This window comes from Mauremys reevesii, linkage group 3, assembly GCF_016161935.1.
Source record: "Mauremys reevesii isolate NIE-2019 linkage group 3, ASM1616193v1, whole genome shotgun sequence".
NCBI classification, from domain to species: Eukaryota; Metazoa; Chordata; order Testudines; family Geoemydidae; genus Mauremys; species Mauremys reevesii.
In genome coordinates this window covers 110,930,368-110,956,239 of record NC_052625.1, presented here as the reverse complement: position 1 = coordinate 110,956,239, position 25,872 = coordinate 110,930,368, and the positions used below count along the sequence as shown (strand labels likewise).

Genomic DNA, 25,872 nt, shown 5'->3' with positions numbered 1-25,872 from the left:
CTCAGAAAAACTCACATTTAATTAATGAGGCCAGGATTTCACCACTCATTTCTGAAGTGACCCTTTTTCTTTCATTATCACCATAGTATCTGACAGTGGAATTTGGCTCATTATTCATGTTATAGATTGATATGCATAAATATTTATGCATCTATATATCTTGAAAGGGGGGCACTCAAAAGTTAGGACATGCCAGATTTAATGTTGCCTGTGAAAACTTAACTGGTCCCTCTTCTGTATATGCACTATGATATTAATTACAGGAGCATATTATTTTTTCCACAGGACCGCTGCCTCATCCAGTGCACAGGATGGACCATGTTATGGGGATGAATCAAGCCTGCATAGTGTTGCTTGTAGGAACCCTGCTTCATTTGCTACAGAATTTGGATGGTGTATAGCAAATGTGGCAGAGGGCAGCAGGAAGAGAAAGGATGGTCTCTTGGTTAAGGAAGTTGAATCTGCCCAGGAGAACTGGATTCTATCCTTGCACATGCCACAGAGTTTCCATGTGATGCTTGGCAAGTCAGTTACACCAAACTATTCACACATGGACACTGTTTGGTTTTTATTTTATGGTGTCCAATTTGAGTCCCTGAGGTTGACAACTTGCAATTGCAACTGAAGTCAGCATAGCTGTGCTTTCAAATTAAAATGTTTGATAATGGAGATAATAATCTTCCCTTACCTCACAGGGGTATTGTTAATTAATTAATGTTTGGAAAGCACTCAGATACTATAGTAATGAGCACCACAGATAAGCCCATGAAGAAATTCACTGTTCCGTATGCAGAGCAAGGTTTGAATAGTGTGCAGTAATAACACCTGGGGCCACACATTGAACAATGAGGAAAACACAAATTATGGAATAGCTGCTCCTTCATTGACTACTGTCCATCCTGTGCACTGAATGAGGCCAGGGTCCAAGCCACAATAAAAACAAATTTTAAAACCTCTTATGTTGTCACAAAATGAAATAATTGTTTTCCAGACAGCCCTATGCATGGCTAGGTGCAAGTGAATGAGTATACATGCAAAAACAGGTATGTGACTGTGTGTGGATGAGAAAAGTCAGAATCAGCAGGATCGTGAGCTGAGAAGAGGAGCAGAGGAAGCAGCTGAGAGATCTGGGGCCTATGTACGTGTGCTGAGAGGAAGGGAATAGATGGTTGGGTTGGGTTGGGTTGTGTGGTGGGACAGAATTGCTGGATTTGTTTTACCAGGTGGAATTAATGGAGCTGCTTTGGGGGTCTGTATTGGGGGAACAAATGGGTAGGTGGGTGTTGAGTGGAGGCTTGCTTGAGGAATTGGGGTGTTGTGTTCAGTGATTAATATACTTTTTTTGAGTGGAAACTATAGACTTTTTTTCCATTGAGATAGTCACAAGGGATTAGATGGATTTGCAGTGGGGTGGAGAACCCATTTCCAAGTTTTGCTTGAGTCCCATCCAAATATTAAAGTCCTGTCCTCTGCATCACTGAATTAGGCATAAAATATGCCAATAAGGATATCTGATGATGATAATATAAATGTCAACATAACTATTTCATTCATCCTATATGAATGGAGAGGGACGGTCACAGATCTGCACAATTTACAGTGAGTGACGTCTCAGTTTGATGCTATAGGGGAATGGTGTTTGGGAAATACCACCATACGATGTGTTTTTCAGCATCTAGCAAAGGTGAGAAAAGCTGGATTCAGTCATTACCTGTACAAATCCATTCACTCATTTACCACTTTTGGCATGTAAAAAGCCCAATATTTACTAAACAAATGTATCCAGCCATTAGCTTGGGAGCAATTTATATTTTTGGCTAAATCTTTTAGTCCCTTGGCTCTCGCCTTTCCAGACTACTGTCCCCCTTTCAGGAGTCTCATTTGTCTTGTGTACCCCCAAGTTTCACTTCACTTAAAAACTACTTGCTTACAAAATCAGACATCAAAATACAAGTGTCACAGCACAATATTAATGAAAAATTGCTTTACTTTCTCATTTTACCATATAATTATAAAATAAACCAATTGGAATATAAATACTGTACATACATTTCAGTGTATAGTTTATAGAGCAGTATAAACAAGTCATGGTCTATACGAAATGTTAATTTGTACTGACTTGCTAGTGCTTTTTATGTAGCCTCTTGTAAAACTAGGCAAATATCTAGGAGGTGATGTACCCCCCAGAAGATCTCCGTGTACCCCCAGAGGTTCATGTACCCCTGGTTGAAAACCACTATTTTAGTCAATCCTTTTGCCTTTCGAAGATCTGCCATCACAAACATGGAGGACATATGGATCAGCAGATACACCTCTTTGGGGTGGGAGAATAAGAACAAACAATATAGGGCCTGTTCCCACATTACTGATAGAATCAAACTTCCCACTGGCTTCTCAGGTTACTAGTGTGGAGGCTGCTCCCTAGCAGAGGACTTGTCCACACCTACAAGTTTACTGGTACAACTATGTCAGTTAAGGGCATGATTTTTACCTACTCCAGGTATGGACACAGTTTAGTTGTATAAGGATGTCTTATACTGGCATAGCTTATTCTATTTCCCAAACTAGAATAAGTATACCAATATAAGCACTTTTATCCCAGTATAATTGTGTCCACAGTAGCGAGGTTTTACCACTTAAACTATACAGCTATAGTTAAAGCAGCTAAACTTTCTATTGTTGACAAGCCCATATTGGTACATGCTATTCTAAATTTTAGAGAGATGAAGCACAGATCTGTGGTCAGAATGAAGCCCTCAGTATAAGATTTCTGTATCAATCTTAACAGCATGGAAAAAATATGGTCTGGTTTGCTGATTCTGCACTTACTATTCATCCATTATAATAAGGGCTTAAGGCCCGGGTCTCTATTTCTTTGCACCTCTGGGAATACTGCCATGCAAAATAAGTGCATATAAAAACCTCTATCAAATCAGACTGGTAGTGTTTTATACCCACTTTATACAGGTGTAAATGATTACAGAAGGAGGAAGCAAGTGGAGAATCAGGCCCTTTCTTTCTTCTGTGAAATCTAGCTCCCTTGCCCAATGGTAAACCAAGTTTTCGTTGTTTATAGAATTTCTGTTGAAAACTTGCAGTACTATAGATTAATCCTTTGTAAGTAAATATTATTAGTCTTGATACATGATAGCACAGACTTTTTCTTCTTTGGGATATTTTACACCCTTTGAAAATAATTTAAAGTATCTTAAATATAACACAATTTTCTGCATTTTTTATAGTAATATTGCATAAATCAGTCTTAGCAAACCTTAGCACAGACTTTACATCAGTCGAATACTTAGATAGCATTATCACAATATGCTGTTTAGAAATTAAAACAGCATATAGAAAGTTAACAATCACACAGATTATACAAGTTGTTGTGTATCATTTACAAGAGAGGAAGGCAATGATGTTAAATTGGTTCTCACATTCTATTGACCTGTATCACTTTCATATAAGAGCTTTGCAATGGACATGTTTCTGATTGGCACTATACAAAACAGCATAGAGAGTAATTTCTTATAGATGTAATAAAAGCTGTAAATAGGCTGTTTTATCCTTGAAGAATGTAAGCACAGCTGCACAAGGAATCTTGAGAAAAAAATATTACCAGCTGTCATCACACACTTGAACAGGTGTTTATAGAGAAAAAAGCAACCCTCAACATCTTTACGATGTCCAAGACTGTTTTGTTTATGACATCCGTTTCCTATACAGGCGAGTCTCATCTTACGCTGGGGTTACGTTCCGCTGTCAGCGTGTAAAGTGAAAATCATGTATAGTCAAGATTACATTGAGTGTAATGGCGGGCAGAATCGCCCGCACTACAGGTACAGTATTTAAACTGTTATTTTCCTCTTTTTTGTTTGTTTGTTTTTTGTTTTTGCCGACCGCGCAAAGCTGAATTCGCGCATGTTAAATGCGCGTAAGATGAGACTCACCTGTAATAAATTTTACATAGGACCTTTCAAGCCAAAGGATCATAAAACAATTTACAGACTATGGCCCTATCCACAGATTCAACGTGTGAGCAGACTGCAAGATTTATAAAAGTTGCCATGTTCTTCCTCAGAGATCACCAAATTTCAGTGCTAATTAGATTAGTGTAGGGGGGCATGTCAGGGTCAAACAATAGGGAAGAGGCATGGACAGAGCCAGATGCACTCCAGCTATTCCCAGTTTAAAGACCATTGTTTATTAGTGGAGGTTAGACCTGCCCTGAGATTGCTTTAGCTTAGGACAGAGTTGGAGATGAGATGGGCAGAGAAACAGGAGCTATAACCTAGCAGGAAGTAAACACAGCACAGAATCTGGCTCAGAATATCTAGGAAGGATAAACTGCTCCAGAAAAAGAAAGAACTGACCAAAAGTTTTGTCTGAAATCTGCAACAAACCAACCCTTTATTTGGAATTCTAAATCATGTGGTTAACCTTTTTATTATTAATTACTATTCATATTATTTTTCATTCAAATGCAATCCTGCAGTTCTTGGTTCCAGCAGCCACTGGATAATATCACAAGAAAAGCTGTTTTCACGTGGTATCTGACAGGAACCATATAGAACATAATATTACAAATAAGCAAAACAAACTTTTTTCAGTAAATGAGTTCCAGCTTGAATTTAGAGCAGTGACTTTACTCAGTTCTTATTTTATTAAAAATAAAGTAGTGTGACCAACAGAGAACTAACAAGAAGGAAAAGTCTGCAAGCCGCAATCACTGTGTCACAGTAAGAACATTATGAGATCATTTTGGTTGACTGACAATGATGTAACAGGTCCCAAATGAAAAAATATTCCATAGAAAGCCTAGACTGACAACAATCAAGCCACTGCAGGAGGTGTCCAAAGTAACTGTCCAATAGCCAGTTCATTTGCCACCTATAACCAGTTCATTCAGGATTAATTATCTATGGCTGTTTACATAAACACTAGATTAAATAAACTATGCTTCACTGCTACAAAAGCCAAATCTTATTCGTATGAGCAGTCCCAGCAGGCTACAGTCATTACTGGTATAACTCTGATTAAGTTAGTGGAAGTACACCAAGGTGAATGTGGCCCACTTACTTCAGCGGAACTGTCATTTGAGTAAGGAGAGAAGGATTTTCCCCCAATATTTTTTTTTTTAAGAAAGAGAGAGAGAGAAAGATACATGCACTTCTTCCAGTTTTTAGAGTTATTTGACATATTAGAAGGATATTTATATGTATGTGTGTGTACACACACAGATAAACAGAATATAAACAAACCATTCTTATATGTCAAATAAACCTACAAACTGGAAGGTGCCAATAATTTTCATTCTGAGTCCAATTTCTTTTATCCAGGTAAGTTCTGTCAGGGATCTGTATATTCTGCAGCAAGATGGGCCTAAATTCTGCAGACCCCCTTGGTTTCTGTGGAACTCTGTGGCAGTTGATGAAATTTTGTATCAGACTAAGCCCTGGTCTACACTACGGGGTTAGTCAAATTTAGCCTCATTAGGTTGATTTTATAATGAATGCATCTACACAACCAACCCAGTTCCGTCGACCTAAAGGGCTCTTAAAATCGACTTCTTTACTCCTCCCCAGCGAGGGGAGTAGCGCTAAAATCGACCTTGCTGGGTTGAATTTGAGGTGGTGCAGATGCAATTCGATGTTATTGGCCTCGGTAGCTATCCCAGACTGCTCCAATGTGACCGCTCTGGACACTTTCACCTCCGATGCACTAGCCAAGTACACAAGAAAAGCCCTGGGAAATTCTGAATTTAATTTCCTGTTTGGTCAGTGTGGCAAGCTCAGCAGCACAGGTGACCATGCAGTCCCCCCCAGAATCGCAAACGAGCTCCAGTGTGGACTGAACATGGAGACACTGGATCTGATTGCTATATGGGGAGAAGAATCTGCGCAGGCAGAACGCCGATCAAAAAGAAGAAATGCTAATATATATGCCAAAATCACACAGGGCATGATGGAGAGGCTACAACAGGGACACAGCAGTACCACATGAAAGTTAAGGAACTCAGGCAAGCTTACCAAAAGACAAAGGAGGCAAACAGTCACTCCGGGTCACAGCCCCATACATGCCGCTTCTATCATCAGCTGCGTGGCATTCTGGGGGTGACCCTACCACTACCCACCACTGTCTGGGGACACCTGAAAGGGGGGAGTCTCATGCAACAGGGAGCAGGACTTTGTGGATGAGGAAGAGGAGGAGGAGAATGCGCAGCAGGCAAGCAGTGAATCCATTCTCCCTGGCAGCCAGGACCTTTTCATTCAATACCCTCCCAAGGTGGGATCCCTGACCCTGAAGGCAGAGAAGGCACCTCTGGTGAGTGCATATTTGTAACTACAGTACAGGGTTTAAAAGCAATAGTTTTTAATGTTTCATTTGCCCTGAAGACTTGGGATGTATTTGCGGCCAGTACAGCTACTGGAAAAGTCTCTTAACATGTCTGGGGATGGAGTGGGAATCCTCCAGGGACATTTCCATGAAGCTCTCCTGGAGGTACTCTGAAAGCCTTTGCAGAAGGTTTCTGAGGAGGGCTGCCTTATTTCGGCCTCCACGGTAGAACACTTTATACTACGCCAAGCCAGTAGCAAGTAGTCTGGAATCATTGCAGCACAAAGCATGGCAGTGAATGATCCTGTATTTTGGTCACATTCAAGCAACATTTGGTCTATATCTTTCTGTGTTAGCCTCAGGGGAGTGATATCATTCATGCTCACCTGGTTGAAATAGGGGAATTTTTGTAAGGGAGCAGTAAAAGGACCCTGGTCATGTTGGGCTGTTTGCACTTGGCTAAAAGGGATCATTCCTGAGAATAGCCATGTGGTGGGGGGAGGGGTGAAGGGATCATCCCAGAGAATAGCCACGCAGTGGGGTTGGGGAGGGGTGTGTGCTGCACATTCACCCGAAAACTGCAGCCCCTCCTTTTAAATGGCAAGCCCAACCGGCATTGCTTGCTATGGGAAAGGAGGGTGCTGAAGTTCGAAACCATTCCCACATATTATGAAGGCGTTAGAAGCCAAACCCGCGTACCCTTTGGCTTACCATGGCTGCCTGGAAACCGAATTCTGTTGCCCAGCCGTGTGTGATGTGGCACCATACCAGCAGGCACTCAATATAAAAGGCAAAATGCAACCTTGTACCTAAAGCACATGTGCTGTCTGCTGTGACTTGCTTGATTCACTGTGAAAGAGTCTCCCTTTTGTTCTCAGAAATGTATCATCTTAAATTTTACTCTCCCTTTTTATCCCCCTGCAGGTGCAAATATTTTTATGCTCCCCCTATCATTTCCGTCCCTGAGGTTATTGCAGTTTAGGAGGCGGAAAAAAATGCACTCGCAATGACATGTTTTCCGAGCTCATGCAGTCCTCCCGCACAGTCCAATGAGAAGAGGCAGGATGCGATGCTGAGGCTAATGGGGGAGCAAACGCACATGCTCAGGCATCTGGTGAAGCTGCAGGAAAGCCAACAAGAGCACAGACCGCCGCTGCATCCACCTTATAACCGTCTACCCTCCTCCCCAAGTTCCATATTCTCCTCACCCAGACACCCAAGAACGCGGGGGAGGGGAGGAGGCTCCAGGCACCCAGCCACTCTACCCTAGAGGATGGCCCAAGCAACAGAAGGCTGTAATTCAAACAGTTTTGATTTGTAGTGTGGCCACAATAAGCAATGTGGCCTTGTCCTTCCCTCTTCCCCAACCCACCCCACCCAACCCGTGCTACCTTGTCAGTTATCTCACTTTTTTTTAAATTAATAAAGAAAGAAAGAATACATGGTTTTAAAACAATAGTGACTTTATTTCCTTTGCCAGCTGTGATTGAAGGGGAGAGGGTGGTTGGCTTACAGGGAATTAAAATCAATGAAAGGGCCGGGTTTGCATCAAGGAGAAACACACACAACTCTCACACTGAAGCCTGACCAGTCATGAAACTAGTTTTCAAAGCCTCTCTGATGTGCAGTATACCTGGCTGTGCTCTTCTAATCGCCCTGGTGTCTGGCTGCTCAAAATCGGCCGCCAGGAAATTTGCCTCAACCTCCCACCCCGCCATAAACGTCTCCCCCTTAGTCTCACAGAGATTATGGAGCACACAGCAAGCAGCAATAACAAAGGGAATATTGGTTGTGCTGAGGTCTAACCTAGTCAGCAAACAGCACCAGCAAGCTTTTAAACATCCAAAGGCACATTCTACCGCCATTCTGCACTTGCTCAACCTATAGTTGAACTGCTCTTTACTACTGTCCAGGCTGCCTGTGTATGGTTTCATGAGCTATCAGAGCAAGGGGTAGGCTGGGTCTCCAAGAATAACTATTGGCATTTCAACATCCCCAACAGTAATTTTCTGGTCTGGGAAGTAAGTCCCTTCTTGCAGCTGTTCAAACAGCCCGGAGTTCCTAAAGATGCGAGTGTCATGCACCTTTCCTGGCCATCCCACGTTAATGTCTGTGAATCGTCCCTTGTGATTGTCCCTTGAGAAGTACCCCTTGTGGTTTACATACTGGTTGGTAAGGTGGTCCAGTGCCAAGATGGGAATATGCATTCCATTTATCGCCCCACCACAGTTAGGGAACCCCATTGCAGCAAAACCATCCACTATGATCTGCACATTTCCCAGAGTCACTACCCTTGATAGCAGAACGTCAGTGATTGCATTGGCTACTTGAATCACAGCAGTCCCCACAGTAGATTTGCCCACTCCAAATTGATTCCCAACTGACCGGTAGCAGTCAGGCGTTTCAAGCTTCCACAGGGCTATTGCCACTCGCTTCTCAACAGTCAGGGCAGCTCTCATCTTGGTATTCCTGCACTTCGGGGTGGGGGAAAGCAACTCAGAGTTCCAGGAAAGTGGCCCAATGCATGTGAAAGTTTCACAGCCACTGGGAATCATCTCATACCTGCAACACTATGCGGTCCCACCAGTCTGTGCTTGTTTGTCGGGCCCAGAATCAGCGTTCCACTGTATCAACCTGCCCCACTGCCACCATGATGTCCCAATTGCCACATCCCATGATCAGGAATATGTGTCCGTGTCCTCCTTACAATTGTCCTTGTGCTGCCGTCTCTTAGCCAGGTTCTGCACATGCTGCAGGATAATGCGCAAGGTGTTTACAATGCTCACAACAGCAGCAGTGAGCTGAGCGGGCTCCATGCTTGCCGTGCTATGGCATCTGCACAGGTAACCCAGGAAAAAAGGCGCAAAATGATTGTCTGCAGTTGCTTTCAAGGAGGGAGGGAATAAGGGAGGGGAGACTGATGACATGTACCCAAAACCACCCGTGACAATGTTTTTGCCCCATCAGGCATGGGGAGCTTAACCCAGAATTCGAATGGGCAGTGGAGACTGCAGGAACTGTGGGATAGCTGACCACAGTGCACCACTCTGTGAGTCGATGCTAGCCACGGTACTGAGGACGCACTCCGCCGACTTAATTCGCTTAGTGGGGACACACAATTGTCTGTATAAAATCTATTTCTAAAGATCGACTTCTATAAAATCAACGTAATTTAGTAGTGTAGACATAGATATTTTGATTATTACCTACACAGAGGGAAGATATTGGATACTGGAGGGCTCATTGATTTAGCATACAAAGGCATAATAAGATCCAGTGTTTGGAAGTTGAAATAAGACAGTTTTTTAACATTGAGGATAATTAACCACCAGAACAGGTTCCCAAGGTATTTGGTAAATTCTCCATCACCTGGAGTCTTTACATCACAATTAGCTGTCTAAAAGATATGATCTTGTTCAACCGTAAGTTATAGAGCTAGATGCAGGACTGTCATTAAAAAAAACCTAGACTATTCAAAGCATGTGACAATATGCTCTAGGGGAAAAAACTTCACTGCGTGGGGGTGCCCGACAACCTAGGATTCTTTAGTCTGCAGATAAAGTAAATGCTAGTCAAATGGCATCTGAAGTGACTATCTTTCAGGTGGACTTAAGGTTGGAGATTTATGCATATCTCTCAGCTGTCTCTTATTAGGAACATCCCTCATTCTGGATCCAGATTTATAAGTTAGATGTTATTTTGTTTTTAATTACTTGAAATTATTATGTGGAAGATTTTCAAAAGCACCTAAGGTATTTTGGAGCACAGCTGTCAATGAGACTTGTGCTCCAAAATTCCTTAGGTGCTTTGGAAAATTCTCCCCCATATAGCATTGAAAATAAGGATTTTAGATAACAATCATATTATATATATATATATATATATATGATATCATATCATAACTATATTTCTTGTGTTCTCACTTAAGTGTTTTTGTTCACATTGTGTCCTATATATGAAACTGTATGGGTTAATGAAGAACTGTAAGAAAAATCTCATCTCCTCCTTGTTTCATAAAGACAACAAAAGTACTATAAATAAGGATACAATTTGATCACAGCAGAAATGGAGGTCACTGATTCTGTGATTTTCTGGGACCTCCGGGACTTCTTCCACAGGGGCCGGACTGAAGCTTCTGGCAGTCAGAGAATAGGGACACCAAGAGAATGGGGTTGCATCCCTGACCGTCTTGCTTAATAGCCATTGATGGATGCATCCTCCATGAATTTACCTAATTCTTTTTTTTAATCCACTTATAGTTTTGGCCTTCACAACATCCCTGCCAATGAGTTCCACAGGCTGACTGTGTGTTGTGTAAGGTAGTATTTCTTTTTCTTTGTTTTAAAGCTGCTGCCTATTAATTTCATTGGGTGACCTCTGGTTCTTGAAGGAGTAAAAAACACTTCATTATTCACTTTCTCCACTTATTCATGATTTTATAGACCTCTGTCATATCCCCCGCCCTTCAGTTGTCTCTTTTCCAAGCTGAAAAGTCCAAGTCTTTTTAATCTCTCCTTGTATGGAAGCTGTTCCATACCCCTAATCATTTTTGTTGCCCTGCTCTGTACCTTTTGCAATTCCAATGTATCTTCTTTGAGATGGGACAACCAGATCTGCATGAAGTATTCAAGATGTAGGCATGCCATGGATTTATATAGTGGCATTATGATATCTACTGTCTTATTATCTATCTTGTTCCTAACATTCTGTTAGCTTTTTTAACTGCTGCTGCACATTGAGCAGATGTTTTCTGAGAACTATTCACAATTATTCCAAGATCCCTTTCCTAAGAAGTAACAGCTAATTTAGCCCCCATAATTTTGTGTGTATAGTTGGGATTATGTTTTCCAATGTTCATTACTTTGCATTTATCAACTTTGAATTTCAATTGTCATTTTCTTGCCCAGTCACCCAGTTTTATGAGAACCCTTTGTAAATCCTTGCAGTCTGCTTTGGATTTAACTATCCTGAGTAATTTTCTATTGTCTGCAAATTTTGCCAGTTCACTGTTTATCCCTTTACCAGATTATTTGTGAATATGTTGAACAGCACTGGTCCCAGTACAGATCCCTAAGAAACACCTCTATTTAACTCTTGCCATTCTGAAAACTGATCATTTATTCCTACCATTTGTTTCCTTTCTTAATCAGTTACTGATCACTTAATCCATGACTGCTTACTTTACTTAAGAGCCTTTGGTATAGGACCTTGTCAAAAGCTTTCTGAAAGTCCAATACACTATATCCACTGGATCACCCTTGCCCACGTGTTTGTTGACCCCCTCAAAGAATTCTAATAGATTGGTGAGGCATGATTTCCCTTTACAAAAGCCATGTTGACTCTTTCCCAACAAATTGTGTTCATCTCTGCGTTTGATAATCCTGTTCTTTACTATAGTTTCAACCAATTTGCTTGGCCCTGAAGTTAGGTTTACAGGCCAGGATTGCCTCTGGACCCTTTTTTAAAAAATTGGTGCCACATTAGCTGCCCCGTAGTCATTTGGTACAGAAGCTGATTAAAATGATTGGTTACATACCACAGTTACTAGTGCTGCAATTTTATATTTGAGTTCCTTCAGAATGTCTGGGTGAATACTGTCTGATCCTGGTGATTTACTACTCTTTAGTTTATCAATTTGTTCCAAAACCTCCCCTATTTACAAATCAATCTGGGACAGTTCCTCAGATTTGTCACCTAAAAAGAATGGCTCAGGTGTGGGAATCTCCCTCATTCTCTGCAGTGAAGACTGATGCAAAGAATTCATGTAGCTTTTCCACCATGGCCTAATCTTTCTTGAGTGCTCCTTTAGCACCTCAATCGTCCAGTGGCCCCACTGACTGTTTGGTAGGCTTCATGTTTTTAATGTATTTAATTTATTTATTATTTAATTTATTTATTTATTTTGCTGTTGGATTTTGTATCTTTTGCTTGTTGCTCTTCAAATTATTTTTTCGCCTGGCTAATTATGCTGCAATGTCTCCGTATGTCCCAAACTCAAGCTAAGAGGGGCTTAATAGTCATCTGGAGATTTTTCCACATTGCAAGAAATATCTCCAACAAAGCACAAACTGAAATATGTCAGGATGGTACACATTTTGCATCTCCTCTTTTGCTGACTTTCAACTTGTTTTATAAACACTTTTTTGTTGCTGTTGGCATGAGTGCACTTAAAAGCAGCATATCGTCAAGCACAGAGAATGCTCACTGTTTTCTGTCTTTTAAAATCCATTCCAAGCTTATTTGCTTGTACGAAAATGCTAACTCTATGGGATACATTTGATAACAGATATTTTTTAGTTTGGGTGAGAGTTAACAAGCAAGTCTGTAATGAATAATGAAGTACTTTTTAGTGATACACAGCCCCTATTCACTAATGATTTACACCCTGAGTAAGGACTATTTTTGTGTAAATTCAACAGATGAATCTTACAATGCAACCCTCTTGTATAATTGCATAAAATAGGCATTCATCAAGGAGGATTACTCAAAATGGGTCTCTAAACTGCTACGTGCTGCGGGTCAGGATGCACAATTCCAGACAGAGGTGGAGACCGAAGGAGAAGGCTTGGATTTAGCATGAAAATGCATGCTGTGTCAATTCATGAGCACAAATGAGAGAGGCACTTTTTTAAAATATAGCTAGATGCAAAAGTTAAGGCTGCCCCAAGCACTTTCACGGCTTGTAATCCAGATTGAAAGTGACCTTGGCAATATTACAGGGGTAACATTTTTACATGCATGAGCTGTTCAATGGTTTCTCTAATGGAATCATAAGGAGCTCCCAGATTTCCTACATCAGGCACCATTGCTTTGTTTCACCGTTTGCTGTTTTTAAAAAAAAGCATGTTCATTGTAGTCCTGTGCAATCTGCAGCTATGCCACTGCAATGCTCTCTGCAACATGGCAGAATGCTTGGCTGTAGCATTCTTATTGATAACCACAGTTCCTCACCTCTTCTCCAGCTTTATCTGTATCTCTCTCCCCTTTCTAGTTTTCCAGCCCCTCATACAAGTATACTATTAAGTATGCTAAAGTGACCATGCCATAAGACTTGTTCTCTGCACCCTCCCAAAATTGTTTACTAGGCTCCCACTCCAATAGCTGAACTCCTGAAATGCTTGGCCACTAATGTATTATCGCCCCATCATTCAAATCACTTAGCCACACTTTTTTAAATCATGTTTCCTTCTATGATATAATTACACTCTTCAGCCTGATTGATCTACAGTACTTAGAGAGAGTTAACAGAATTGTCTTTCAAGTCCTTTTAGCTCTACCCAACCAGAAATCTCTTCTGTTGCATTAAGGCTCAGGTGAAACAAATGTTGTAACATCAAAGTCCAAGCGACATTTAAAAATCTACAAAGTAAAATCTATATTGAATAGCCAGGATTTGAAATGCTATTTTAATATATATATATATATATATACACACACACACACACACACACACACACAAGGAAAATGCTTCTTGGTGGTAGGGTGGTGACTGGAGTGCACATGTAGGGATGAAGTGTGTATGCCAGGCAAAAGATTTTTTTCTGCACTCTGGAAACCCTCTGCAGTCTTCTTCCACCCCAATGAACTGATCTTTCACAGGGTAGTAAACAGAACCTGGTTTTACAATTATTGACTGAAGTAGTTTTGCTATACTTATAATGTCTCTTCTCAAACAATGACCACTCTCTTCCTGTAACACTTTCTTTAAAAATAGAAGGGAGGGCAAAGAGGGTTAGAGAAAAAAAAGATAAGCGCCAAAACTGTCACAAGGGACCAGTGATTCTGAGTGCCCACTTTGAATTTGAGGAACTGTCCTAAATTGAGGTGTCAGTGGAGGAGATTTTGGAACAAATTGATAAATAAACCAGTAATAAATCACCAGGACCAGATGGTATTCACTCAAAAGTTCTGAAGGAACTCAAATATGAAATTGCAGCACTACTAACTGTGGTACATAACCCATTGCTTAAATCAGCCTCTTTCCCAGAGGACTGGAGGACAGCTAATGAAACGTCAGTTTTTAAAAAAGCTCCAGAGGTGATCCTAGCAATTACAGGCTGGTAAACCTAACTTCAGTGTCAGGCAAATTGGTTGAAACTTTTGTAAAGAACAGAATTATCAGACACAGAGATGACCCTGATATGTTGGGGAAGAGTCAACCTGGCTTTAGTAAAGGGAAATCATGCCTCATTAATCTATTAGAATTCTTTGAGGGAGTCAAAAAGCATGTGGACAAGACAGCCTTTGACAAGGTCCCTCACCAAAGGCTCTTAAGCAAAGTAAGCTGTCCTGGGATAAGAGGGAAGGTTCTCTCATGGATCAATAATTAGTTAAAAGATAAGAAACAAAGGGTAGGAAAAAAATGTCCAGTTTTCACAGTGGAGAGAGGTGAATAGCAGGCTCCCCAAAATTATCTGAACTGGTACCAGTGCTGTTCAACATATTCATAAATGATCTGGAAATGGAGGTAAACAGTGAAGTGACAAAGTCTGAAGATGATGCAAAATTACTCAAGGTAGTTAAGTTCAGTGCTGACTGTGAAGAGTCACACAAAATAGAGTGACTGGGCAAGAAAATGGTAGATGAAATTTGGTGTTGATACATGCTAAGTAATGCACATTGGAAAACATAATCCTAACTATACATATTGTGACAAAGCTCTGTCCTTGTCTCCGGGGGTTCTGTGTTTCCTGGCAGATTTTGCTAGCCTTAGAAGCTCACTGTGACCCTCCACGTAACTCTTCTCTCTTTAGAGGCAAAGGTCACAGCCTACTGAGCCATTTTCATCATAAGCCAGCAAGTGAGGTGAGGAGAAGCTACCCTCCCTTGCACAGTCTCTGTTGTTTCCCAGTCTCAGTGATTAATCGGGGGCACAGGGGGGAGCCCGGGCCCACCCTCTACTCCAGGCTCCAGCCCAGGGACCCTAATAGTATCAGCTATGGTAGCTGACCTTTTAGAAATAGGACGCGTACAATTCCCTAGGCCACTTCCCCACAGCAGCTCCCACTTCCTCAAGATCCACTTCACCCTTACCTCAAGGCCTCCTTCCTTGTGCCTGATATGGTTTGTTCTGCTCAGTCTCTCCAACAGTGCAACTTCCTCCTACAACTCCTGACACATGTGCCCACTTGACTAACTGGGAGGCTTTTAAATAGTTTCAGCCGGCCCCTGATTGGCTTCAGGTGTCCCAATCAACCTAGCTGTCCTCTCTGCCTTCTGGAAAGATCTTAATTGGTCCCAGGTGTCTTAACTGACCTGAAGCAGCTGCCATTTGCTTATCCTGGTAACAGAGATTTGTTTATCCTGTGGCTAATATATCTGTTTCCCATTACTTTACTATAGTCATCTGGCCTTGCCCCATCACAATACAAAATGATGGGAACTAAATTAGATATTATCACTCAAAAAAGAGATCTTGGAGTCATCAGGGTAGTTCTTTGGTAACATCCGCTCAATGTGCCTGAGCAGTCAAAAAATCTAACCAGAAACGTATCGATAATAAGACAGACAATATCATCATAATACTAATATGTAAATTTATGGTATGCCCACACCATGAACTCTACATGCGGTTCTGGTTGCCTCACCTCAAAAAAAAAATTAGAATTGAAAAAAAGTACAGAAAAGGGCAACAAAAATGATTAGGGGGATGGACTAGCTTCCAAATGAGGAAAGATTTAGACTGGGTCTGTTCAGCTTCAAAAAGAAACGACTCAGGGAGGATCTAATAGAGGTTTATAAAATCATGAATGGTGTGTAGAAAGTGAATAAGGAAGTGCTATTTACCCCGACACAGAACGCAAGAACTAGGGTCACCCAATGAAATTAATAGGCAGCAGGTTTTAAACAATCATAAGGAAGTGCTTCTTCCCACAAAAGACAGTCAACCTGAAGAACTCATTGCCAGGGGTTGTTGTGAAGACCAAAACCATAAGTGGATTGAAAAAAAGGAATTAGATAAATTCATGGAGAATAAGTTCATTAATGGCTATTAGCCAGGGATGCAATCCCATGTTCCGGGTGTCCCAAAGCCTCCAACTGTTGGATCCTGGTGCTGAGCAACATGGAATGGATCACTCAATAATTGCCCTATTCTGTTCATTCCTTGAAAAGCATTGGCCACCGTCAGAAGACAGGATACTGAGCTAAATGGATGACTGGTCTGACCCAGTATGGCTATTCTTATATAAGACTCTGCCTCATTTTACAGAAAGGTTTTAGGATGCAGCACTGGGGAAAGGATGATGGAGAAAAAGTGATGCTGAATAGATACTGGCATTTCAGCAAGACTCTATTTCACACTGCAACAGAATAAGTCATTCCACTTGGCATAGCATAGGTTTATGAATAAAATGTGCAGTTCCAAAAAATAATAGGAAGTTGCTAATATCACTTTTTCATCTCAGTTGTAATTTATTGTGCATGACAGTGAACATAATCTTTTAAGATTTACTGGAATACTGCATAGAGTTCTGTTGTTTACATTTTAAAATGGATGTTGAAAAATTAGAAAGGTGTAGAAGAGAGCCACATAAATTATTTCAAAACTGGAGAAAATGCCTTACAGTTAAAGACTTGAAGAGCTCAATCTGTTTAGCCTACCAGAAAGAAGATTGAGCAATGACTTGATAACAGTATATAAACACCTTCCTAGGGAGAAAATACCTGGTACTAAAAGGCTCTTTAATCTACTAAAGAAAGATATAACAAGAACCACTGACTGAAAACTGAAGCCTGACAAATTCAAAGTAAAAATAAAGCATGAATTTTTAAGAGGGAGGATTATTAACCATTGGAACAAACTGGGAATTTTGTGGTCTTGAAATCAAGACTCGATGCCTTTCTGGAAGATATGCTTTAGTCAAACACAAGTTCAATTCAGGGGCAACTGGATGAAATGTAATGGCCTGACTTATACAGGTCTGTCTAGATCAGGGATCGGCAACTTTGGCATGTGGCTCGCCAAGGTAAGCACCCTGGCGGGCCGGGCCGGTTTGTTTACCTGCCGCGTCGTCAGGTTCGGCCGATCGTGGCTCCCACTGGCCGCGGTTCGCCGCTCCAGGCCAATAGGGGCGGCAGGAAGCGGCAGCCAGCACATCCCTCATCCCTCACCGCTTCCCGCAGCCCTCATTGGCCTGGAGCGGTGAACCATGGCCAGTGGGAGCCGTGATCGTCCAAACCTGATGACGCGGCAGGTAAAAAAAACGGCCCAGCCCGCCAGGGTGCTTACCCTGGCGAGCCGCGTGCCAAAGGTTGCCAATCCCTGGTCTAGATGATCCAGTGGTCCCTTCTGGCCTTAATCGCTGTGAATCTAGGACATACATTTCCAGATAACTAAACTGGTCTCTTTTGGTTTTGTGTTTTATTCAGAGACAGATTTTCTGTAAATCTATCTTCAGTTTGAAAGATCAAAGAAAATCCCTTTTTACCTGAAATTACTAGTTAATATATGCCTGTACTTCATGCAGTAAAATAACAAAGTATTCCAAATGTTAAACATGTTACTAGTATTCCAAAAATTAGTTTATTTTAGAAAATCTGATTATTGATTATTTGATTATTGAGTTGATGCAACAGAGAAATTTTAGAACTTGGTTTCTACTGCTGAAGTTTTAGAGATGCCATATGCTTAAAATAAAAGCATCTCCAATTGTATGAAGTCACTTCAATGAACAAATACTTCCATTAAATCCTGGAGGAGAAAAGAAAGGCTACAACTATTACTCCTGAGGGAATTCTGCACCATTGCACATGTGCAGAATTTATGTCCCCCGTAGATTTTTTGCTTCCCTGCAGAAAAATTACTTTCTGACAGGGAAGCAAAGTGAAGCCACAAGAGCAGTTTTTAAACTAGGTGATGGGGGAAAGCCGACTGCTGCAGAGAAGCGTGTGGATCGGACACAGACTTCTCTTAGGGGAGAGTCTGATGATAGAGAATCTCCAGGTTATAGTCAGGAGCAGAAGAATGAGAAATATGATGTAAGGGCCGGATCAGATGATGAACAGTCACATAAAAAAGAATCTGGCACATCAGAAAAAGGCAGGCTAATAAACAGGGACAAGTTTTTAAAGTGCTTGTACACAAATGCCAGAAGTCTAAATAATAAGATGGGTGAACTAGAGTGCCTTGTGATAAAGGAGGATATTGATATAATAGGCATCACAGAAACCTGGTGGACTGAGAGCAATCAATGGGACACAATCATTCCGGGGTACAAAATATATCGGAAGGACAGAACAGGCCGTGCAGGGGGAGGAGTGGCACTATATGTTAAAGAAAGTGTAGATTCAAATGAAGTAAAAATCTTAAGCGAATCCACAGGTTCCATAGAGTCTCTATGGATAGAAATTTCATGCTCTAGTAAAAATATAACATTAGGGATCTATTATCGACCACCTGACCAGGACAGTAATAGTGATGATGAAATGCTAAGGGAAATTAGAGAGGCTATCAAAATTAAGAACCCAATAATAGTGGGGGATTTCAATTATCCCCATATTGACTGGGAACATTTCACTTCAGGACGAAATGCAGAGATAAAATTTCTCGATACTTTAAATGACTGCTTCATGGAGCAGCTGGTACGGGAACCCACAAGGGGCGAGGCGACTCTAGATTTAATCCTGAGTGGAGTGCAGGAGCTGGTCCAAGAGGTAACTATAGCAGGACCGCTTGGAAATAGTGACCATAATACAATAGCATTCAACATCCCTGTGGTGGGAAGAACATCCCAACTGCCCAACACTGTGGCCTTTAATTTCAAAAAGGGGGAACTATACAAAAATGAGGGGGTTAGTTAGACAAAAGTTAAAAGGTACATTGACTAAAGTGAAATCCCTGCAAGTTGCGTGGGCCCTTTTTAAAGACACCATAATAGAGGCCCAACTTCAATGTATACCCCAAATTAAGAAAAACTGTAAAAGAACTAAAAAAGAGCCACCGTGGCTTAACCACCATGTAAAAGAAGCAGTGAAAGATAAAAAGACTTCCTTTAAAAAGTGGAAGTCAAATCCTAGTGAGGCAAATAGAAAGGAGCACAAACGCTGCCAACTTAAGTGCAAGAGTGTAATAAGAAAAGCCAAAGAGGAGTTTGAAGAACGGCTAGCCAAAAACTCTAAAGGTAATAACAAAATGTTTTTTAAGTACATCAGAAGCAGGAAGCCTGCTAAACAACCAGTGGGGCCCCTTGACGATGAAAATACAAAAGGAGCGCTTAAAGATGATAAAGTCATTGCGGAGAAACTAAATGGATTCTTTGCCTCAGTCTTCACGGCTGAGGATGTTAGGGAGATTCCCAAACCTGAGCTGGCTTTTGTAGGTGACAAATCTGAGGAACTGTCACAGATTGAAGTGTCAGTAGAGGAGGTTTTGGAATTAATTGATAAACTCAACATTAACAAGTCACCGGGACCAGATGGCATTCACCCAAGAGTTCTGAAAGAACTCAAATGTGAAGTTACGGAACTATTAACTAAGGTTTGTAACCTGTCCTTTAAATCGGCTTCGGTACCCAATGACTGGAAGTTAGCTAATGTAACGCCAATATTTAAAAAGGACTCTAGGGGTGATCCCGGCAATTACAGACTGGTAAGTCTAACGTCGGTACCGGGCAAATTAGTTGAAACAATAGTAAAGAATAAAATTGTCAGACACATAGAAAAACATAAACTCTTGAGCAATAGTCAACATGGTTTCTGTAAAGGGAAATCGTGTCTTACTAATCTATTAGAGTTCTTTGAAGGGGTCAACAAACATGTGGACAAGGGGGATCCGGTGGACATAGTGTACTTAGATTTCCAGAAAGCCTTTGACAAGGTCCCTCACCAAAGGCTCTTACGTAAATTAAGCTGTCATGGGATAAAAGGAAAGGTCCTTTCATGGATTGAGAACTGGTTAAAGGACAGGGAACAAAGGGTAGGAATTAATGGTAAATTCTCAGAATGGAGAGGGGTAACTAGTGGTGTTCCCCAAGGGTCAGTCCTAGGACCAATCTTATTCAATTTATTCATAAATGATCTGGAGAAAGGGGTAAACAGTGAGGTGGCAAAGTTTGCAGATGATACTAAACTACTCAAGATAGTTAAGACCAAAGCAGATTGTGAAGAACTTCAAAAAGATCTCACAAAACTAAGTGATTGGGCAACAAAATGGCAAATGAAATTTAATGTGGATAAATGTAAAGTAATGCACATTGGAAAAAATAACCCCAACTATACATACAACATGATGGGGGCTAATTTAGCTACAACGAGTCAGGAAAAGATCTTGGAGTTATCGTGGATAGTTCTCTGAAGATGTCACGCAGTGTGCAGAGGCGGTCAAAAAGCAAACAGGATGTTAGGAATCATTAAAAAGGGGATAGAGAATAAGACTGAGAATATGTTATTGCCCTTATATAAATCCATGGTACGCCCGCATCTCGAATACTGTGTACAGATGTGGTCTCCTCACCTCAAAAAAGATATTCTAGCACTAGAAAAGGTTCAGAAAAGAGCAACTAAAATGATTAGGGGTTTAGAGAAGGTCCCATATGAGGAAAGATTAAAGAGGCTAGGACTCTTCAGTTTGGAAAAGAGAAGACTAAGGGGGGACATGATAGAGGTATATAAAATCATGAGTGATGTTGAGAAAGTGGATAAGGAAAAGTTATTTACTTATTCACATAATACAAGAACTAGGGGTCACCAAATGAAATTAATAGGCAGCAGGTTTAAAACAAATAAAAGGAAGTTCTTCTTCACGCAGCGCACAGTCAACTTGTGGAACTCCTTACCTGAGGAGGTTGTGAAGGCTAGGACTATAACAATGTTTAAAAGGGGACTGGATAAATTCATGGTGGCTAAGTCCATAAATGGCTATTAGCCAGGATGGGTAAGAATGGTGTCCCTAGCCTCTGTTCGTCAGAGGATGGAGATGGATGGCAGGAGAGAGATCATTTGATCATTGCCTGTTAGGTTCACTCCCTCAGGGGCACCTGGCATTGGCCACTGTCGGTAGACAGATACTGGGCTAGATGGACCTTTGGTCTGACCCGGTACGGCCTTTCTTATGTTCTTATGTTCACAAGAGCGGTCATATGACCCTCCCCAGCAGTAAGTTTCAGGTGCCCAGGGCAGCCGGCAGAGAGGCAAAGCACTGTGGGGCAGGAGGCAAGACTGCAGAAGACCTGGCTGGTGGCTCTAGCCTGTGCCTGGCTCAGCTGCTACTCTGGGCTGGGGAGGATGGGATTTCCTCTTCCCCTGCACGATATCCAGTGCTGGATCAGACTCATCTCCAGATTTCTCCCCCAGCTGCAGGAAGCTCTGCAAACTTCCCCCTCCCCCACTGCTTCCTGCACCCATCACTCCTCAGCTGCAGGGGGAGGGATCCCTGTACAGAGAGCTGCTCTCCCATCGCCCAACCCCCTTGCATCCAGACCCCATCATACTCAGACCCTCCCACTGAGCCTCACCCCCCCACACACTCAGACCCCCCCCGAGGAGCCCCACTCCCGCTGCACCTGGACCACCCTGATGAGCCACCCGGACCTGGATCCTCACCCCACCGAGCCCCAACCAGTTGCACCTGGATCCCCACCCCACTGAGTCCCTCCCCAGCATCTGGTCCCCCACACCCAGACCCTCTCCCCTCTGAACCCCCCTGCAGAGTCCCATTACCATTGCATCCAAAAATAACCAACAATCCCCTCTTCATCCACATCCCCTCCACACCCAAATCCCCCACTGAGCTGTCCGCACCCAGATTACTTTACACAGAACCCTCTCAACCCATACCTGGATCCCCCCACACTAAGCCCCTCCACACTTGGATCCTGCCTTGCTGAGTGCGGGTGCACATGGCATAGAGGGGCAGGGCCCTAGGATGTTTCTGGGGCAGGCCCAGTCCTTGCAGTGTCAGGGTTGGGTGCAGCCTCACCGCTGAGTCCGTGCCCCGGGGGAGGAGGGGAACTGCACAGTATTCTCCCACCTCTGTGCAGCCAGTGGCCTGTATTTCCCCAATGTCATGCTGGAGCCTCCACGTTTATCTGACAAACAAAATGTGCAGAATTTTAAAATATTGTGCTCAGTATTTTTAATTTTTTTGGCACAGGATGCCCTCAGGAGTATATTATAGGGCTTGATCCTTCCACCCTTATTTGCTCTGGCTACTACTTTACTCCATGTGTAGTCCCTTTAAAATCAATGGAGTTACTGGGAGAATAAATTACTATTCAAGGCAAGTAAGAGTGGCAGAATCTGGTTCATCATTTGTTGATACCAGGCTTGATTCTCCTCTCACACCAATTTTACATCATCTAACTTCATTGGGTTCAAACAAAATAGTTCCTTCAGATTTACACTGTTGTGAATGGATTGCTTTTCCCACGGCAAAACAGGCATCTGATCAATTTCTAATAATTTTTATACACTTCTATAACACCAATTAAGTTAGGAGGATGTGATCCCGGACTCCTGTTTCAAAGCCAGGCCTCTTAGCATTACCTAGCAAATGTTACCACCGGGCTTATATTAAAACAAGTGGCCTGGAGAGTTTCACTGAAACCACCTTGGGAGCTTGTCTTACCAGGAGGTACATTTTGCAAGTACAAATACTGTACTCACATAAAGTTGCTGCTGTTGAACCCCCCTTGTGAGAACAAGGTCAAACTATTACTGTCTGCTTCCAGCACATAATGGCATGAACAGAGATGGGCAGAGACAGCTTATGCTCCCGTTGCTGAGGCTGGGTCTGGGGCTAAAAGTTGGGGAAGTTACATCCCGATTATAAGGAGGTCATAATGTCGGTAGGGTCCCCTAGATTGGCTAGAAAGGAGAAACTCCAAGAGCAGAAAGATTATAATACAGGAAGCCCGCGCCACCCGCGAGAAGCATAGTTAACAGTCGCTCGGTTAACTGTTCATGGGCAGCAGTGTGCCAAGGAAGGCGCATCCCGCTGGAAGAGGCTCCGCCTTTGCACTTCACTTCTCCAGGCACAGAGCTCAGCCCCGAAACGCAACGCGGAGAAAGCGGGGAAGGGGGAGAGAATAGGGTTGTTATCTAGTCTTGATCCGGCGGGGTGGGGGATTCACCCTGACAGCTTTAATAGAGGAAAAGCGGGCAGAGGGACAGACAGGGGCGGCTCTAGACACCAGCGCGCCAAGCAGGCGCTTGGGGCGGCCGTTTCCCGGGGGGGCGGCATTTGGCTCCGGTTGAGCTCCCGCCGGCATGCCTGCGGCAGGTCCGCTCGTCCCGGGCTCAGGTGGACCTGCCGCAGGCATGCCGGCAGGAGCTCAACCGGAGCCGCGGGAAGAGGGGACCCGCCGCGGGACCGGGGAAGGGCGGCGCAGCGCTCCGCGCTGCTTGGGGCAGCCTACTTTCTAGAGCCGCCCCTGGGGACAGAAGAAGGGTCACACAGAAAGAAAAAAAAGAAAAGTTAGTTCTAGCGAAAGGAAAGGCTGGAAAGCCTAAAGCGAGAGGAGAGCCCCGGAAAGGCTGGGAAGGGCAGGGAAAGCCCGAGCGGTAGGAGAGCTCCGCGAAGGGAAGGGGAGGCTCGCAGAGCAGGCGGGCACCGCAAGCGGGGTGCGCGGAGGGAAGAGGAGAGACGCCGAGGCGACAGAACTAGAGCGGGCACAGGCGAGGGCAGAGCGTGGCTTGGTCCCCAGCGCTCCCTCTTCTCCCGCTGCTCGCAGCCGGGCAGGAGCGCGGGTCGTGGGCCAGGTGCTGGGGCGGGGGCGGCGCGGTCCTTACCTGCAGGTAGGGCTTGCCGCTGGCCACGCCTCCCACCACGATGTCCGCGGCCGCCATGGCCCCGGTGGGGGAGAGCCCGAAGCCCACGTAGCCCTGGGTGCGCACCTCCAGGCGGAAGGAGATGCTGCTGCCCTGGTGGCCCCACAGGAGCCGGTATCCGGCCGCCCCGTCCAGCACGGCGCTGTGCGGGTAGCGCCCGGCGGCCGCGGTGGTGGCGGCGGGGAGCAGCAGCCCCCACAGGAGCAGCGGCCAGCGGCGCATCCCGCCCGGGAGCTGCTCGCTCGGGCACGGAGAGGCTCGGTGCGGAGACGTCGCCGGGCTCCAGCCAGCACCTCTCAGCCGGCGCTGGGCTCTGCTGCCGCCGCCGCACACTGCACTGGGGGGGCGGGGGGTCCTGCTCAGCCCGCCTCCGCTGCGGGCGGCACCAGCGCTGCCAGCCCCGGCTGGGAGCAGGGGGAGCAGGGGCCTGGCGGCGGGGGGCGGAGGCGGGTCACTGGGGGGGGGGAAGGTGGGGCTGGTGGGGGCGGGACGCAGGGGTAAGAGGCAGGGTGGGCGTGGGGGAAGGGGTGGGGCGGCACTCGGGGGGGAAGGGTCCTGGAGAATAGGAATGGGGGCGAGAGGGGTTCAAGGGAGAAGCGGCTGGGGGCCCACGTGGGGTTTTGTCCCCCCCCTTTGGTTCGGTGAGTCAGGAGCCCCAACCCCCGCTCCATCCCCCCGTGAACCCCTGGTACACCGGCCGGCTCCGGCTGCGGCTTCTCCTTTGGGAGGGACCCTCCCGCCAGTGCTGGGACCCTCCCGCCAGTGCCGGGGCAGCCCGCAGGCACCACAGCTGCGTGAGCCACCTTGCCCGGCGAGCCACCCGCCCCGGCCTGACAGGGCAGATCCCAGCTTCCCGCAGCCCTGGCGCCTGTCCGGGCCCGCCCGGCTGGATGGGTGACGCTGTGAGTGGGTGCTCGGTCATTTACCAGGAGACACGCTCTCAGCTCGAGCCCTCCTGCTTTACACAGTCCCAGCCTCCGAGCAGCCCCTGGGCCGGCCACACACTTTCCCCTGCTCCTGCTAATAGCTTGTGTGTAACCTCATCTGACACAGAGGGCAACCGCAGTGAACCTCCAGGCACTGCCAGGACTCCGGTAAGGCAGCACCTCGTGTAGATGGGAGCACTGCATTGCCCTTGTTAGAGATCGGTGGGGGGCTTACTCCTCACTTCTTAGGGCTGTGACAAGTGACAGAGCAGCTGGGAGGAAGGTGGACTCTAAAGGCGCGCAGCGAAGCTACCGTGGCTGGTGTTCAGCGGGTGCGCTCGCCCCCACGCAACAACGCCAGCTTAAAATTTGCATCTAAATATCACCATAGTGCCCCCTCCCCATGAGAAGCTTGTATATAGAAAGTAGAGAAGATGCAAGGTGGAGAATACGGCTCTTATGCATTCTGTGTTTGAATGGCAAACACGTGCCCCTACCACCCTGTACACAGTTGACGCCTAATTCGTCAAGAAAACCTAAAGGACAACGTGACATACCCCTGGAAATGTGCGCAGGTTGAATCATATCATGACTTGACGAAGTGGCAGAAGCAGAGAAATAGTTCTTTTTCACCGGGGAAGAAATGGATGGGTACTCTTACAAGGAAAGTGCCTAGGATCTAACCCCCCGGCCCCCTCACACACACACACCTTATTATGCCCCTTCCTTGTATATTGCTAAAATGAGGCATGAGCAATAGGAATGGCTGAAGTCACGTTTTCGCGCTAAGATTTTTAGTTCTTCTTTTAAAAAAGCTGCCCAAATACATATCCCCATATAGGAAACG

At 44.3% G+C, this 25,872-nt stretch overlaps 1 protein-coding gene across 2 annotated transcripts in view; it reads right to left on the bottom strand.

Annotated features, from left to right (window-relative positions):
• Positions 1 to 24,321, bottom strand: part of MOXD1 (monooxygenase DBH like 1) — a 93,108-nt gene extending 68,787 nt beyond the window's left edge. Inside the window, exon 1 of one of the 2 annotated variants that reach the window (XM_039531557.1) lies at positions 24,061 to 24,321. In XM_039531557.1, coding sequence (XP_039387491.1) covers positions 24,061 to 24,321 — 261 coding nt within the window. Of the gene's footprint in view, positions 1 to 15,366; positions 15,443 to 24,060 lie in introns of those variants that run through there. The other variant, XM_039531558.1, reaches the window with a different exon arrangement.
• Positions 24,322 to 25,872: the final 1,551 nt, after the last annotated feature.